This window comes from Branchiostoma floridae, chromosome 6 (genome assembly GCF_000003815.2).
Source record: "Branchiostoma floridae strain S238N-H82 chromosome 6, Bfl_VNyyK, whole genome shotgun sequence".
NCBI lineage: Eukaryota > Metazoa > Chordata > Leptocardii > Amphioxiformes > Branchiostomatidae > Branchiostoma > Branchiostoma floridae.
The window spans coordinates 12,835,276-12,853,229 of NC_049984.1; the positions used below are offsets into that span (position 1 = coordinate 12,835,276).

At 39.7% G+C, this 17,954-nt stretch overlaps 1 protein-coding gene across 8 annotated transcripts in view; it reads left to right on the forward strand.

Moving 5' to 3' along the window:
- The window catches only part of LOC118417018 (Golgi apparatus protein 1-like), a 61,297-nt gene extending 43,780 nt beyond the window's left edge, over positions 1–17,517 (forward strand). For 7 of the 8 annotated variants that reach the window (XM_035822346.1, XM_035822342.1, XM_035822343.1 and 4 more), the window contains 18 exons: positions 1,684–1,805; positions 2,452–2,553; positions 2,992–3,142; positions 3,659–3,796; positions 6,386–6,430; positions 7,345–7,431; positions 7,664–7,726; positions 8,151–8,264; positions 8,665–8,753; positions 9,247–9,361; positions 9,772–10,002; positions 10,428–10,507; positions 10,903–11,086; positions 11,755–11,856; positions 12,172–12,282; positions 12,553–12,673; positions 13,207–13,313; positions 13,734–17,517. In XM_035822346.1, the coding sequence (XP_035678239.1) occupies positions 1,684–1,805; positions 2,452–2,553; positions 2,992–3,142; positions 3,659–3,796; positions 6,386–6,430; positions 7,345–7,431; positions 7,664–7,726; positions 8,151–8,264; positions 8,665–8,753; positions 9,247–9,361; positions 9,772–10,002; positions 10,428–10,507; positions 10,903–11,086; positions 11,755–11,856; positions 12,172–12,282; positions 12,553–12,673; positions 13,207–13,313; positions 13,734–13,901 (2,130 nt within the window). In that variant the 3' untranslated portion in view covers positions 13,902–17,517. The remainder of the gene's footprint in view (positions 1–1,683; positions 1,806–2,451; positions 2,554–2,991; positions 3,143–3,658; positions 3,797–6,385; positions 6,431–7,344; positions 7,432–7,663; positions 7,727–8,150; positions 8,265–8,664; positions 8,754–9,246; positions 9,362–9,771; positions 10,003–10,427; positions 10,508–10,902; positions 11,087–11,754; positions 11,857–12,171; positions 12,283–12,552; positions 12,674–13,206; positions 13,314–13,733) is intronic. The other variant, XM_035822345.1, reaches the window with a different exon arrangement.
- Positions 17,518–17,954: the final 437 nt, after the last annotated feature.

Consider the following 17,954-nt stretch of genomic DNA (forward strand, 5'->3'; position numbering starts at 1 on the left):
CGTTACTGGGTGTCGCCTGCAAAGTAATGATCACACTAATTTGAATTTTGGTACATATTTATATAAGACTTTATACTTGACATCTATGCTTCGAAATCTGAGCTGTGCTTATTTTTTCTCGGTAAAGTCGGGGACTTATTGATAACCCCACGTACATGTATAAAGTCTTATATAAATGTGTACCAAAATTCAAATTATTGTGATCATCATGTTGCAGGCGACACCCAGTAACGTTAGGTAAGGGATAACGAAAAAAAAAGGTGGACAATTGATCTGCAACCTGAGGTGTGAGGTCAAATTGTCTGATCACACTTCACCCTTCTTTTTCTCCCCACTTACCTTCTAATTTAGAAAAAACGAATGCCTGGAAAGTAATGACTCCAATGATTTGTAATTTGGAGGATATTGATAAAAGACTTCATACTATGAAGTTGTGCCTGAAAATCTGAGTTGTGCTTGTTATTTCTTGGTGAGGCCAAGAACTTATTGAACCCCCCTCGTATTTTCAGATGGCTACAAAAAAAATATGACGTTTTTCTTCATTTAGCTGATATTTTTTTCGTAACTGTTGATGATGGGCTCGGTAAAATGGCGTGTTCACTGTTGGTCTTGCTCATTTTTGTCGAACCACCCGTGTTTTTAGAGGATACAGCGGGCCTGGAATGAGGTGAAGGTAAGGCGGGAGAGCATAGTTTTCATGGTTTTCATTACGATCGGGTTTTCGAATAGAATGTCTTGAGTTCTCCAGGCATTTGAACTTTGTATTTGTATCGATTTATGAAATATATCTGTTGCATACTTAAAAAAAAACCTTGGTTCCTGTGATCATTGAGTCAGGTTTTTCACAGTCATCATTAATTGTAGGAATATTACCAGTTTTTTTCGTAGACTTTGCCTCAGACAATTTTGCCTTTAGGCTTAGCCCGTTACCGAGCGGCGGCGCTGTCTGGTCGCCGTATGACTTTGAAATTTCACCCTCAGTCAGAGAGAATATTGCCCCGCTGTATGTATTCCGAAGTTACTCTTCTGTTCAACATCGTCAACAAAATCGCAAAAATCAGATCGCTACACACAATGTTTGTATCCCCAGGCCGCCCCACCATGAAAATGAACACAAAACAAAGGGAAAACAAAAGCTTGCGTGGGTGAGATGTATGCAGATGCGGGTTTTTGACACGTGGGTGTTAATAAAATTTTGTCGCCCGCTATGAACATACGAACAAAGGAAACTAATCCGTATTCTCTCCTACTGATAAAAGCTCCTTGGTTTAGCTCAATTAACAGTTGAACTACTCAGTACATGTAGTTGCAAGAACATAGTACTTGGGAATCTTTTAACAAGTACAAGGAATGATGGCCTAAAGTCCAGAGATAACAGCCAGATGCATAGTCACTAGCCATTCAGCTACGCATGCTGCCAAACCACTTCATCATTGGGATTATTTGATCACTGTGCTGAAGCCAGCCAGATTTTTGTTGTCACTGCTTAGATTTGATGCTGTGAAGACATGTACCTCTTTTCCAACTGCTAAAATTACTGAATGCAATATTAAATGGATTTACATTACACACATTGTCAAGTCCCTGGTGATTTTGAAATTTGGCAAACTTCTGGCAATCAACAAATGTGCCAACTGTGTGACATGGCCTTCACTCAGTTTCCCATGTGTGTTCCTTCCCCAGGTGCAGTCCCTGGTGAAGGAGGCAGACGCAGGGTTTGACTACAGGATGGACGTGGCCCTGCAGGACGCCTGTGAACCTGTGGTGCAGACTGCCTGTAAGGACATCAAACCTGGAGATGCCATGTGAGTTCTCTCTCTGCCACGATGGCTGGGGAAAATCAGATTGATGAGAGTGATAGAGTTTGTGTCAAGAATGCTTTAAGTGCCTGTGTGTGTGTTTGTGGAGAGCATAACCCATGTGGAAAGCTTTAATGGATCAATATGATATTTGGTAGAGGTTGAGAAAACAAAGGCCAAGCCCATCTATGAGCCTCCTAGCAGCTTGCTACCGTATTGCAGTGCAACCTTTCTAGACATGCTATGGTTGGTGGATATATCTCTTGAAGCATATAGTAAATAGTGTATGTTTGGGCCACCTTACACTAGTTGCAGATGAAAACTCCACCTTCTATACTGTTCCCTAGAAATAATGGTTCAGGATAACAATCCACTGCCTGTATTACCTGAAAAAAGGCTATTGGACTACCTTTACATAAACTATAGCTAGGTCATCTAACTTTTGTAAGGAAGTATTTTGTGTTACTTGTTGAAACATCCCAGTATATGTAAGTTTACAATTTGTAACAGCCTTGTATATGTAAATTTGTGATTGCTTGGTATACAGTGTATGTAAGTTGTGTTGTGTTAAAGCACATGTGACCATATACTGACAGTCTGAAGCGGTTAGAGAGATAACAACAACAACAACAACATTGTGTGTCCCCTGCAGGATCCTGTCATGTCTGATGGAGCACCTGTACACACCCTCCATGGTGGAGGAGTGTGAGGAGAAACTGCTGGAGCTACAGTATTTCATCTCCAGGGACTGGAGGTAAGATAGGGGGGCACATACGTAAACTAGCTGTAAAGGGGACACCTTGTGTGGTAGCCTTAGGGGACACCTTGTGTGGTAGCCTTGAGTGCAGTTGCCAAATGTAAGTGATACTGGGATGCCACACTAGTGTCACTTTGTACACTTCTTGAATACAGGGATAAAAAACGTGTTGGCTGTCATACCATATGTTGTCATTTCAATAATCTTGTTACAACATTGATGGTTTCTTGGGCATCTTGTTTTTGTAGCAATCTTGTCTTTTTATATTTATATTAGATTATAGTAGAGTCTGCATACTTGGTATGTTATCTGTAAATTTACTGGCTGTAGCCTTGCCACTTAGTACACATATAGCCTATCCCATCCGATGACAGCAGAAATGTAGTTGTTGATCCATGCATGCATGAAGACCTAACCCAGCATGTCTGCCTGCAGGCTGGACCCACGGATGTACAGGAAGTGTGCTAAAGAAGCGGAGCGGCTCTGTAACGCAGGCCCAGACTGGAACGACACCAATGACAACCTTCCGCCAGGAATTGTCTTCTCTTGTCTCTACAGACATGTCTACAGGAAAGATGAAACCAAGGTATTAAATTACATGTAGACCACGTTATTCCATTATAAAAGCTTTTGGAGTAACAGGAGAAAGGTTTCTTCAAAATAAGAAAGGAAAATAGCTTTGATGCATTGCAATATTATTGTAATATCAGTTGTCTATGCCATACAAAATAAGGACTGTTCTGTTGAGAATTGGGGATAGCAAGAAAGGTACTAGAATTACCCTTTTAGGTTCACCGTTGGAAGAAATGGTGGTTATAAGTTTGAATATGAATAGGTGGGTGGATAAGCAGGCTGAAGACAGAACAAACATTTTTTGTAGTGGTTTTAAGTTTATGGTCACCTAAAAAAACATAAAACTGGGGCAGAAACATTTCTTCATTTACAGAATTGTTTGTTGTCACAGTTTTGTAGACTCCATAACAAGAGCCAAGTTGGAATGGAAAAGAAATGTACAGTAGTACTGTTTATCTCCTATTGTATTGGCACACTTGCCAATATAATGCTTGGCAGACCATCTGAACATGACATGTTTGTTTCCCAGCTAAGCCACGCCTGTGCGTTCGAAGTGCGTCGTGTGATGCACCAGAGAGCGGTGGATGTGCGACTGAACCCCATGTTGGAGAAGGCCTGTCTGCGTGACTTGGGGGAGTACTGCTCGGAGAATGTAGAGAAAGGAGAGGTAAGTGACATCCTATGACTGTATGTTAGACTACATGATGTCCTTCTTTGAATTTGTAGATAGCATAAGATTCATTACTATTGGTAGTTGTCCCCTGTGTGTTTGTATATAAAACGTAGTTGGCCTAACCTGTACCAGTTATTCCTACCCCTTTGATTTATTCCGTATCTTTCTTTCCTCTGCTCTAGGAAGTGATCTTCTATGTTATTGTTTTCTTTGAATTTTTTGTTTACATACATCATCATCCTGGTTTTCATCCCCAGTTGGGGAGTTTATGATACAGTAGTATGAAAGAAGATACATGTGTATCATATTTGGTTGATAGTGCAAAAGTTTTCCAACTTTGAATTGTACGATCATCAGAAAGTGTTCCGCTTCTTGCAATCTTACATTTTAAATGTTTAGAGTCACACATTCCTTGTCAATTACAAGTGCAAAAAGTGTGGCAATTAAAATTATTGCCATAGCGACGGTTTTAATGTTTATAAGTTTTACAGATTGTTGTTGTTAATGGGTTTTAATAGTCGTATTCCATTCGTTTGGCGATCGATGTTCATAGAGCATTGCTGTCAAAGGGGGTCCCTTGTGAGTGAAGGGTGAACTAATGTAAATGCTCCTCATCGATTTTACAAATCAGGGCCTCATTTTACATGAATGATATCAGTTGATCATCCTCTCTAGCTAAATAACAATATGCTAAAAAAAAGGGTTTTTGCCAGTATCGATATAGATATATATATAGATATATAGATAGATAAAAATATTTTTCTACTGAATTAATTGTGTTTGTCATGAATTATGCAAATTAGGCTCTCATTTGCATAAACTATATAACTTGATCATCTCCAACAAATTGACATGCGCAATATATGTTAAGAAAGGAGACTTTTGTTGCCTTTTCTGCTAATTTATGCAAATTAGGACCTAATTTGCATAGTTAATGTTAAACGATGTTCACTTGTACATAACTTCCAAATGCTACAAGTAAAAAGTTCCCGTCATTTATCAAAATGACATTATAGCATTTTCTCATTAATTATGCAAATTATGCATTTATTTATCAATATTCTCCTCTTTCTCAGTTACAAAGGTCACATGTTGTAATGCTCCTTTAATTGAGCTGAGCATGTTTCCCAATTTATTATACAAATTAGCTTCCACTCTGCATAATTCTTCATAATTAATATGTAATTATATTAAGCATCACGTAACCTATCCACATACCAAAAACCATAACAATCCGTCAACCCCTTCTTTAGTTATTAGAAGTCTGACACCTAAGTCTAAACCTGTCCTGCAGTTCCAAAATAAGCCGCTAGGGGGCCCAAACCTATACCACTTACTTACAGCATCAAGAGCTGTCTACCACTTAAGATTCATAGCCGCAGCATGTCCAGAACTCGAGATATCAAACCAAGAAGTTCCGCTGCAGTACCGTAACAGGCCACTAGAAGGCCAAAAATCTTATCGCTTCCAGGCCTCAACAAGACCTACCCACGTACCGAATATCAATACAATTCATCCAGGCGTTCTTGAGCTATGGTGGTCTTCTACAACCGGCACACACATACAAACGCTACCCAAAATATAACTTTCTTGGCGAAGGTAACCATCACATCGCTATCTCACAACCCCCACATGTTTTAAGCTCAAACAATGCTTGTTTCACACATCAGTTTGTACTTTTGAAAACAGAAAGATATTAAGGGTGAAGAAGGCCACCAAACTTTCCAAACTCCTGGACACATAAACCACGAACGAACCCGGAAGTGATTTCCACGACTCACAGGTCATTTTCCGAGAAACATATCTCCACAATCTTTTACCCCCTGTTTCAAATGTTTACATTTCCATGACCACCATACTACATACTACAATTCGGGTACGTTTGAAGTCCTAGGCTTTTCTCAATTTTGCACGGCTTGCGCGAATACGGAAAACACTGCTGAGCACGTGCGTGCCCTGGGCGACTGGAAAGCTTACCCGTGGAGGTAATGGTACAGTCCGGCATGATGCAACTACGCATGCGCGGACTTTTGACATTCCTGACATTCCTATACAGTTTTTAGAATACTTTGGAAACGGTTCCACACTATACTATTAAGCTCGCCCATCAGGCGTCGCTAATATATGTTTGCCCAGGAATAGTTTTATCAGGGTGGTTTGTCACTGTATAAGTAACTATAACACAGCTTATAACAAACTCATTTCTACACAACCAAATAACATTTCTTTGACCATCTGTCACCTCCCTTTAGGGCAATTCTGCCTGTTTCTGCTAGGTGTCACTACTGCAGGGTTTTTATTTTGTATATCCTCCCTCATCCCTGGCTGCTGTCATTATTGCTCTAGGAAGGTGACAGACTGTCCCCAAAATGTTGCCTACATGTAGGTAAAACATTTGGTGGTGCACAAAGAATTTTGTTATCCAAGTACATGTGTGGCTCATACCATACTTATTATGATAGATGTTCTTTGGGCATGAAGAAATGTTACCCTGCTGTCCCTTACCTGAGCATGTTTCACCTGCTGCTGCTGTTGTTGTGAATTAACATGCTCTGTTCAGCACTAACATCTGACCGTTTGCAGGTGGATATGTTTGATGGGGCAACTTTACAGATACCTCCTGACCAGGTGACTTGCCACAAACTAGGATTCATCCAAACTCCTCTCGCTTTGTAACTGATAAAGATCAACAACTTCAAAGCGTCCTTGCAACATTCTCCTGCATAGAACGTTGCCTGTGGCCTATACAAAATACCTGTTGGAGACTTGCTAAACCAGGCTGAGCCTCTACCAGCTGTCAGCCAATCAGAGCTTTACCTTTTGAAAATGTTTCTCTGATTTGTCGACAGTTACCATGCTCTCAAAAGTCTTCCAAGATATATTGTACAGGCATTGGGTAAGGCTCTACACAGGAGAATGCCTTGCTGAAATGTATTGGAAAATTGACAATTACATATATTTTAAAAGATATTTTAAAAGCATAATCTATACCAAGTGTTGGATCAGATATCAAAAGGCTTGCATCATCAGATATCAAAAGGCTTGCATCATCATCAGTATAGTAATCAAAATGTTTTTCTGTTACGTTTCACTTGAGACCAGTATAGCAGGGACACTTTGAGGCTCTGCCTAACTTGGGGTGACTTTAATCCATGCAAGGTGAAAGGTTTTTCAGCTCTTCAACTTGGTGTGTTGTCTGTGCTAATACAATCCTTTACCTGCTGAACCATGTAGTCTCTCTCTCAGTGTACCAGCTTTACCCCCACTAAAACACTTAACATTGTAGATGGTAGACATTGACAGGACTCTTGTGTACATTTCCTAGGGCAGGAATGATGAAAAAGAAACAAAAAGACAAAGATTCTAAATGAAAAAAGAAACAAATGGGAACATGTAGAGCATCTTATAAATGTAAAATATAATCTTTTATGTCATTCCTGCCCTGTACAAGAATGAAAATCTCTGGGATTGTTGATACCTCAGAATCAAGATTGTTGTAGAATCATTCTTGAATGTCATGCATCGTTACTTTGCTGCTACAGGAGATGCACTGTCTCCAGGACAACTTCAGGAACCTGAGCAAGCCCTGCAGAGAGAGAGTGGGCAACTTCACATCAATGTCATCTCAGGTCAGTGGGACATTCCAATCAAACCATGGGCCTGTTTGCATCCAGTTCACCCTATTTGTGAAGATGTATCTAAAGCAGGATTAGAAGGGGGTTAAGTTTTTTTCTATTAGGGATAAAGATTAACGATAACGTTATGGTCACATTTATCACAGGTCGTCATATGACATATACAAAATTTAGATGTTGTAGGATTTTCAAGCAAACTGACAGAACCAACCACAAATTTTTCCAGGACCTGGATCTGGACAGAATCTTCATGATGTCATGTGCCCCCATGATAAAGAGGTACTGTAAGGTGAGTGAACAGGTTATCTTACTTCACTTTAAGCAGCCTGCTGAGTGGGTCTAGTGGTTAGTTATTCTGCTTTTGAATCCTGACATACGCCTATAGCCACCAGGGCACTGAGCCTTGCCTATGGTAAGTGCTTAGTCAATTTAGAGAAGGTTCAGAGAAGAAAAAAACAAGACTTAGTCCTCCAGAAAAAAAATGTACATGTACAGAAAAATCGTCTTAAGTGGTTTTGAGGATAAGAAACAAAGAAATGAGATAAGTAATGCATGTCAAAATGAGGATATGGTATACCACATGCATACATGATGGAAACATGCTTTGTGTTGGATTCTTATGCAGATGTTTTCTCAAATGTGCAGGGAAAGATAAGAGAAACTTTAGTCTGTTTTAGAAAACTTATTTACATCCCGTGCACGAATGTTTCTAGGACGTTGTTGACAAAGAGGAGGATGATGGGGCCTTGCTGCAGTGCCTGATAGACAACAAGAACGAACATGAGATGAACAAGAAATGTGCAGCGGGCATCATGCACATGCAGCTGGTGAGTATGTGGGTTATTGATGTACATGTATCACTGGTAGGACAGACTTAACAATAATTTACTGTAAATTCATTTTATTTTACTTGTGCAGCGGTTTTATATTGAGGTATGAGATAAAAGGAGTTTTTCTGCAGTATTCGTAGTTTATGTTTGAAGTAATTCTGTAGTACAGTAGTGATGAAAAGGAGAAAACAGCGAGAATAAAACAAACAAAAGTTTCATGACTAACAGTTTGTGTATTACGCATCAGTAAACTTGAACAATTCAGTTTTCTTGACTAGAAAATGTTAGTAGCCTTGTTGGTAGTCCACTACCCATTTTCAATAAATATGCTAATGCATTTAATTTAACATATTGCAGTAATGTTGACCAAACTAATCTCTCTATCACACGTGTGTAGATCCAACTGAAAGACTACAGATTCAGCTTCAAATTCAAGGAAGCCTGCAAGTCGGACGTGGTGAAATACTGCCGCAACATCAAGAACAAGTATGCTGCAGTTTTATTCATAAAGACTTCACATTGGTTGTATTGATCGAAAGACAACAATGAATTCACACTCACACTGTCACTACAGCAATGAATTCACACTCACACACTCTCCATCCGGTTTATCCTCTGTTGATAATCGTCTTGCAAATGTTACACATGCTTGCACATACATGTAGATGTCCTTGCTTGATAGGACAGCTAGAAGCCTCATTCGTCCTAGATAACACTGTTTAGCTTGAGGATGTGGAACATTTCCCTTATAAATCCATCTCTTTTCTGGTCTTCCTCATGGATTTTGTCCTTCCACAGTTATTATGTGATGATTTTTCTTGGCTACTCCAATGATGAATGAACAACAATAGATAAACAACAATGGGACTAGTTCAATGTCCTGCGTCAAATATACAATGAATCAAATTAATTGAGGTAGAAGGAAGGCTACTTTTGCATGTACATTGTAAATGTTTATGTGTTACTGTCTGTGTTTCAGAGCTGACCTTGTGAACTGCCTGAGTGAGATTGTGAGGAACGACACACTGATGGAGAACAAACACAGGATCTCTAAAGACTGTAGGGGACAACTCAGGGTGGAGTTACTGGACAGGGTAGGTGCAATACTGCAGTTAGCCGTATTTTTATCATGACATTGTGGAAATTGAATGTGCAGCAGGAACAAGTTTAAATTTAGGGCTTTTAACTTACCCCATTTAGACCTGGATGTGTTGATCCTCTAGCCCTAGTGTGGTGGGTTCTTAAAGGTGCTAGAGGTATGGCTGTCCTCAAAGGAAATTTAATGCCTTTTCTGAAGGATGTACCTCAGCAAAGATAGGTACCCATTTTCTGTCATAAGTGAAGTTAGGAAATTTGCCTTTCCCAAGGGCACAACATTACGGCATGTCAGGGGAAAGAATCCAAGAACTTTTGATTCTCAGCCAAACACTTGAACCGTTAAAATGCCCCATGGTGTCCTTGAAATTGTAAAATGACTGTTGTGTGTTCTGTGTGGTGTTTACAGGGTGAGGATGTGCGTCTGGACCCCAAACTGATGCAGGCGTGTAACAGGGACATCCAGCAGTTCTGTGACAAGGAGCAGGCTGGCGACGCCCGCATCCTGGAGTGCCTGAAGAGACACAAGAAGAAGCTGTCCGACGGCTGTCACGTCAAGCTGTTCAACCGCGAGCGGGAGGAGCTGACGGACAACAGCGTGGACTACGGCTTCATGAGGGACTGTAAACCCATGGTCAAGGTAAAGCTACAGTAGATCTTGAAACGTTCGCGTTGGTTTAATTTTTGTGGTTTTCACAGACTAAGTGTGAATCAATGACACAGCATCATACATGAGTTGTTTCAATCAGAATTTGAAAGAGTCACATGGGAAGTGTCCTGTTCCTTCCAAGTGCAACTGCAAAAGCAAGTTAATTTACTGTATTTCATTCCATTTAGTACAAAAATTAAAGATGTTTAGGAAGGTGACAGTACTTCAACACCATACGTATCATTTTCATTTTTCTCATATGAACACCAACAGAAATGGACATGTGACTGCCAAGTATTCATTTCTCTTGTTCCCCATTTGTAAGAAGAACATGTACATGTATGGGTAAACAGGTATTTTTTTTAGGATAATTGTGTTCTACTAAGCGTTAACTGTTGGTGTTTTGTCCTTCCCAGCGCTTCTGCCCTCAGTCTGATCCTAAGGATGTGTTACACTGCCTCAGGAAAAACAAGAACAATGAGTTCATGGATGAAAGGTAAGTACTTGTGTTAAAAATGACAGTTTGTGTCAAATTGTAAAGACGAATTTTACTTTGTGTGCTATGTTGTAACAAAGACACACATGTAGCATTGTCACATTTCTGAATTGATACATACATGTAGCCATAACACTTAAAGTGTACCATTAATATTCTTTGATATGGCATAGACAGTTTCAAGTGCCAATGACTGTTTAAAAAATAGAAATCAGTGTCGCCTTCTGTTGAGTAGGAATCTGGACAGTTCCAGAACAGATTTTAGAAGAAATAGTGTCTCAAAACTTGAAATGAATTACATTGTGTATCAATACCTTGAGGTATAACTTCAATGGGAAATAAAGACTACTTGACATGCCAATCTGATGATAAATTTCAACATTCTCACCCTTCAGGTGTAAGAAAGCCATCACACAAAGGCAGATTGAGCAGGCTGAAGACTACAGACTGGATGTTGAGCTTCAGAAGAAGTGTAAGAAAGATGTCCCCAAGTTCTGTAGGGACGTCCTGGCTGAGCCAAGGTCAACAGAATTAGAGGGGAAGGTCATCGGCTGCCTCAAGGCCAAAGTGGGCAAAAATGTACGTACTGCTTCCTGCTAATGCTCTGGTCTCTCCCTGACAACACTCAAGTGCAGTGTAATTATCAGTTACAATCTCTGTCTTCTGCTAATTGGGAACTAGTATGATTTGTTTCCAGTTAAACGTACTAGTATTGACTCGTTCTGCCAGGTCTTTCTAGTGACACTGCAGAAGAAGAGTGATTTATGCCAGTGAAAATGTTTAGAAATAATTTGTGTATCTTGTCCAGCTGTTTTAAGATTGATTTGTCTGTATGTCTGTTAATAATTTGTACCTCAGTTCAGCAGTGGCTACTTTGTAATATCACTGAGGAATAGAAAATTGATCAAGACAAGTTAGTAAATATTTGTTCTTCAACACCAATTGATATTGTCATACTAGATTGAAAGTTCATCTGTGATGGTAGAAATCAGCCTAAAGCAAAGTTTTCCAACACAAAAATTGAAATTTGAACTGTACGACTGTTTTAAGATTGCTTGAAATAGTTGAACTGTACTTTTCAACATAAAAATTGGACTCACCCAAAATATTGCGTTAAGGTTTAACCATCTTCCTGCTAAGTAGTGGTAATCTGAGAACCTTAGCCTATAAAAATGAAAACAATTGTTGCATGTACTAGCCCTCAGCAGGGGGAGGGTTAACCCTGAGGTTTGAATGTGTCCCTCCAGCGGCTGTCCCCGCAGTGTGAGGACCACATTAAGGACTTGATGCGGGAGGCAGCCATCGACTACAGGATGGATCCTCAGCTGGCACAGGGGTGTAAAGAAGAGGTATATACAAAATGTATATATGTTCTCAAATTGCTGAGGTTGACTATTCTATATCGACGACCTGTTATGGAAACTAATCTAAGTTGGTAGTAGTCATAGTAAGTACAATGCTAAACTTTCTTTCAAAACGAAGGTATATGCGGGTCAAATTTTCAATTGATCACGCCTTCTTCAGTATTGATCTTCAAGAAGGCGACAGTGGTACTTTGACTATTCTGTGTGGATATGATCTTCAGATTCGATGAACACGGTCACTCTAAGGCCTAGCACTCTAAATTTTTCACGTAGATTTTAATTTTTTCCACCTGTGTTTAGATGAGCAGATGGTGCAGCGAGGAGATGACGAACCCTGACACAGGCAGCGTGGAGGAGTGTCTCAAGAAAAAGTTCTCAGAGAAGAAAATTACCAGCAAATTATGTCAGACGGTGAGTTATTGAATAACAGGGTTGATTGAGAACTCTCATGGTTTAAATCTTTTGACTGTACAGTGTGCCTTTTTTGGGGAAATTGAAAAGTTCTGTGCCACAGAAACACAGGTTAATGTTTTTACTACCTGGAAACTCAGAATGCATAATCCAACTGTAAGAGTAGTGGTGCTAAAAGGGCAACACTATTTTTACATAATAGCTAATATGTTAGTTCTTGTCTAGTCAACATTGTATCATTTGTTAACTGGTCTTCTGTTTGCCTTACAGCAAGTGTTACGTTTGCTACAAGAAGGGAAGGCTGACATCCATGTAGATCCACTACTGCACCAGTCCTGTGCACTGGACATCAAGCACTACTGCGCAGGGATACCTGCAGGAGAGGGCAGGCGTGAGTACCGCTCTTCCTCCTTTTCATCTTTATTTTCTGTCATTTTCATCCAGGGTTGCCAATCTCAGTGATTGACACTGCCTTGCAGTGGGTCCCTTTCCTCCTACTTTCTCTCTTGCCATCCCTTTTGTTCAGATTTTTACCCACACAAAACAGAGGTATTGTAACCAGTTAGTGTGCTTTTTTGTCTTGTTGTGAGTATCTGTATCTGTATCTATATAGCCGGTATAACCGCCGTTCGGCGTAACACACCAGCTGTAATGATGTGAATATTGCATAGTGTAGCATGTAAAGCAGATGTAGTGTAATGAGTGTAAATACTTGCAGAATCTAAAGTATGGTTTGACTCCAAGCCATTAATGTTGTAGTTTAGAGCTATTGCTATGAGTAATGTCAGTTTCTTAGAGGTACCCACCTAGAGCTTGTAATGACAATGTCCATCAAGTTGTATGAGGCTTTTGTTTTGAGTAGCAGTTCTCTGTGTTTGTAATCCTCAACCCTTTAATCTCATCAATGTTTGTTGTTTTATCCAGAAATGTCCTGCCTGCTGGAGGCACTGGAAGACAGAACTGTGCGGCTCCAGAGAGACTGTGAGGAGAAACTGAAGAGCAGGGTTGAGATGTGGGAGTATGCTGCTAAGGTACTTTCTAGATTATGTAAATTCACATCATCGTCATTCTTCGTACTTTAGAGTTGAAGCATACACAAAACAGAAAAAGAAGAAATGTTTCGTTTAGTGTTATCCTAAACGACAGCAGCTTTACTAGAAGAATGAAGAATAACCCCCCTTATGCCCCTGCACACAGTAGGCAAATTAATTGGCCATTTAGTATGCTCACTTTAGGCAGTCAAACCTGGCCGATAACCAACTGGTGCAGGCAACCACAAGAAATTACTTCTTCATTGTAATAGCTGGAGATGTCTTTATCATTGCAGTGCTTGCAGGTAGAATTACAAATAGGGTTCAAGCTGAACGCAGGAACCAGTAGCCCTAGTCCTGCACTCATTGTTTGATTGTGACCATGACCCATCGGTAACACTGATGTGTTCTTGTTTTAAGGTTGCTCCTCCAGAGACCTTTAACGAGCTCATGGTACAGATGTCGGCATCCCCAGCCAGAAATTACTTCGTCGGTGTAATATGTGGAGCGGTCGTCATCATCCTCTGCTTGGGAGTGCTCACAGGCAGAATGACAAAAAGGGTTCGAGCAGAACTCAAGAACCGGTAGCCCTAGCCCTGCACTGGCCCCCAGTCTTTCACCCTGCAGTTAACAAGGCTCCAAGTGGCTGTGACATGCTGTGTGGCTCATGCTCCTTAGCTATCAGTCCTAAACTTTATTTCTGTGTATTTTCCCATCCTACAGAATTGACTATCCCAAAATCCTGGAGTCCAGTCTTGTTAGCTTTAGTCCTCTTCCAGTGGTTGCTACCCTGTCCACAAAGCATCTATAGGTTTGGCATTTGCATATTAGCTTAAAATCCATGTGTTAGTTGTGATTGGCTGTTTGGCACAAGATTGGCTGGTAGCGAGTTGGAAGTGGAGTAAAGCTAAAAAGACTGGAGTCCAGGCAACTACATGTATCTCATTGCTTACTGCCTGATGACTGATAGCTTTGGATCCAGAGCCACACAGCAACTGTTATTCATCATCACATTGTACAGAGATTTGATGTTAATGATGGGAAGAGATAACTGGTTGGACAGCAAGATTTTTCAACCTTTCTGCTTGTCATAAATCAACATTAGCTCTCTGTACCGTAGTTGTTTCCTTGTAGTTTTGGTGAAGGGGAAAATTTACCAGCTGCTGTTTATGTGCAAACTCCACTATGCCTGGTGTCATACACAGCATGATATAGTCATGTAAGAGATTTCTGCTCTTGGCTTTACCATGTTGATCATATTTTCTGTCTTCAGCCTACATAGTTTCATTGGCAAGAACACAACACAGGTCAAAAAACTTAACTTTGCAGAACAATTTTTTTGAATTTGTTTGACACAGAGGCTTTTGCCTGCTACATGCAGTAATACCGTTAATGACTTATGATTCTTTGATGATTCTTAAATAGCATGTATATTTTGTGATAACAATAACAACTGCATTGCTTTCATCTTTGTTTAGTGAAGTGCCTTCACCTGAGTTGTTTCCTAGAGCAAAAAGATACATGTTCGTTAGTTTAATGTGAATTTCTGCGGCATACTGGCTTAAAAATGTCTGCTTGGCCCTGTTTTGTAGAGTATTGACTTGAATGATTTTAGAAGAGAGAAAACGTGAAAACGAAAAGGAACAAAAAGCATGCCTCTGCTTTACTCTTCACGTACAGGGGCAAATGTTAGTAAATATGAAATTTAAAGGTGAAATGTGGAATTTTGTTTTCTGTGGCAATGAAGCAATTTTGTTTTATTTTTTCTCATTTTTGACAAAAGGTGAGGTATCAGTCAGGTAAATCAACCCACACAAAATCTGGTGTTCAACATTCAACACAAAATCTTTCAACATTCAAGTTTGGTTAGACTTGCTGTGCCTTGTAAACCTTCCTAGTGTATTGAGTTGCTACTGCACTGTTATTGAGGCTCAGATTTAGTCTCAATGGTTCAAAAGGATGTTCCATAGACATTTAGTCCAGTAAGAAGTTGATCAAACCACACCAAAAAATGCAAAAAGAAGTGTTGAAGCAACAACCCAACTCTGTCATGGACAGAATATTATCTTTTGGGTAGCGCATTTGTAAAATATGTTAACTTTGTAGCTTATTCATGTCTCAACTTTAAGTTGCACAAGTTGACTTTTCATACGTTATAGACAATTTCTTTTTTGTTTGAATCCTATGCATCGCAATGAACACTCATAGTTCCCTTGATTTACAAAAAACTTGCTCACATGACGTAAAACCTCTGCCCCATATGAGCTCTTATCATTTTCATGTTTGGTTTGAACCACTCTTTGCTGCATAGCTCGGTTCTATTCTGTCTATGGGTAGGATGCCTCAGTAAAATAGGTAGCATAACCATGTCAAACCTTAGAATGCCTTCTTAGGTGGAAAATGTTTGTGTATGTTGAAGAGCTTTTAAAGATAAAATGTATACAGTTCAGGAGAAAATGTTGTATAATAACATTTGTTATCTTGCTGAGGCACACGTATTGTATACCATTGAAGAAGAGATGACTATGGAAGTGTCCAGGTGCGTTATTTTGTGTCCAAGTATGTTTATATTCTACACAGGAGCTAAACTGGCTTTGGCATCATATCAGCTAGGGCAGATGTCTGTGCTAACATCTCATTGACAATGTTTTGTTTCTACCATTTCATCAGTATTCCTATATCACAATTGTAAGGAAGATGCTTGCTTTTGAAACATTACAGATTCTTTTTAATGATGTCATGCTATGCCACTCAAGACAACATTGTATACATTAGAATATTTGTTAATGTAATAAGGAGAATGCATCATTTGATTTAGAACATTTGCATTGGTAGCATAGTCATACTTTTAAGTGTATGGAGCTGAGCATGCTTGTATTGGAGGATTCTATATGGAAAATCTCTGATAATGGGATTGGTACAGAGGCATGTAGAAATATGACAGATATGTACAGGATCCTTTCTTCAAAGACTATTTTCTTCTTGTGATGAGATTTTTTGCCTTGACGATATGGAGAATGTCAGTCAACAATATGTGGAGTCTCTATTCAGGTGTACATGTAGTATGATGTTCCCTGGGGAAGGCAGAGACTAAGGTTATAGTTTGTTGAAGTATAGCTGCTATAATTCAAGTTTAGTCCAATAATACCTATCAATGTTATTACAGACTCGGTACCTTGTAAATGTTAACAAAAGTTTTTGAATGTGATACAGCTGATAAAAGTCATTTACTAGCATTGCCAGGAAATATGATGGCTAATATCTAGTACCCTCTGCCCTCCCCAGGGGCCGTGTAGAAACAGGGACTTCAGTAGCAACTTTTCTAGTGTATGTGCCTAATTTAGAATCCTCTGCTGTATTGTATCTGAAGAAGATGACAGGCTTAATATTTTGTATGTAGTCTAGATGGGAGCTGTCACCTTTAATACCGCATTAGTGTCAGGTCAAGAGTTTCCATTGCTGCTGTTTTGAAAGATGCCGCTACACTTCCTCTGAAGGCAGGCATGATGAAAAGTTAGTTTATAAATGGCAGGGACACATACACAGGCGGGATATGTTGTACTTCTCTTGTTCCCTAGTACTAAACCTATTATAGCTACTGCTAGTTGGCTGCTGTAGTAAAATGTGGTGCCAGGGAGAGTGGCATCTCACTTGACACATGAGCACAATCTACTGGCACTTAGTCATATTACGACAGCCACCTCTCTTGATCAGAAAGACCCTCAGGCAAATATTGCCACATTTTGAACTCTTCTAAGGACAGCAGAAGTTCACCATATCCAAAAGTTCATTGTGTATTTGTGTTTATCATGCTGAGGCACAATCTGGTAGAACTAGCTTGATGGACAAGCCATGAGCTGGGACTCGGGTGATCTGAGATTGAGTTTTTCACCAGCTGTTTTTGTACATAGAAACAGAAGCTAGTGAACACTACCACTTCTAATGGACCAAACATTTCCCATAACATAATCATCAAACAAGTGTCTCTTAGCACATGCCCTGCCTATTTAGTATACGAGATTGCAACTGTCACATGTACTTCAAGTAAGTAATGTACCTTCAGAGGAAGTGTGGTAATTTAGGGCATGATTCCATTCTGTATGTTCAGTATTTCAGTTTTTGGTGTTGCTGCCCCCAAACTGTACATGGTGTATCTATTTCTTTGAACAATAAACTGCCTTTACAAAGTTGCTGAGTACAGCTTGCTTATGTTTGTCTGCTCAATAAATGATGAAGACTACTGTCTTTTTGTCAGATTTCAAGGGGCTATGTTTTCATGGTAAAATCTTCATTCGCTATCTACTTATTTATTGTTTAAAAAAATGTATCATACCCAGACATTCCATTGCAGTACCTTAGAAAGCTGCTAAGAGGCCCACCCTGTAACTTGAAGTTTGTTTTTTGTACCCCTACAGACATACTAAATATCATCATGATCCATCCAAGACTTCTTGAGTTATGTTGTTCACATGCACAGATAGACACAATCTTCTTGGAGAATATGATAATACTGAATTCTACATATTGTTAACTTCTTAAAGACAAGCACTGCCAAGTTCTTAACGACCTACTTTGTAAGGATGATGTTCAGCATCAAGGGTTGCAAAGATGGTGTTCAGCACCAAGGACAGGTCTGTAAGG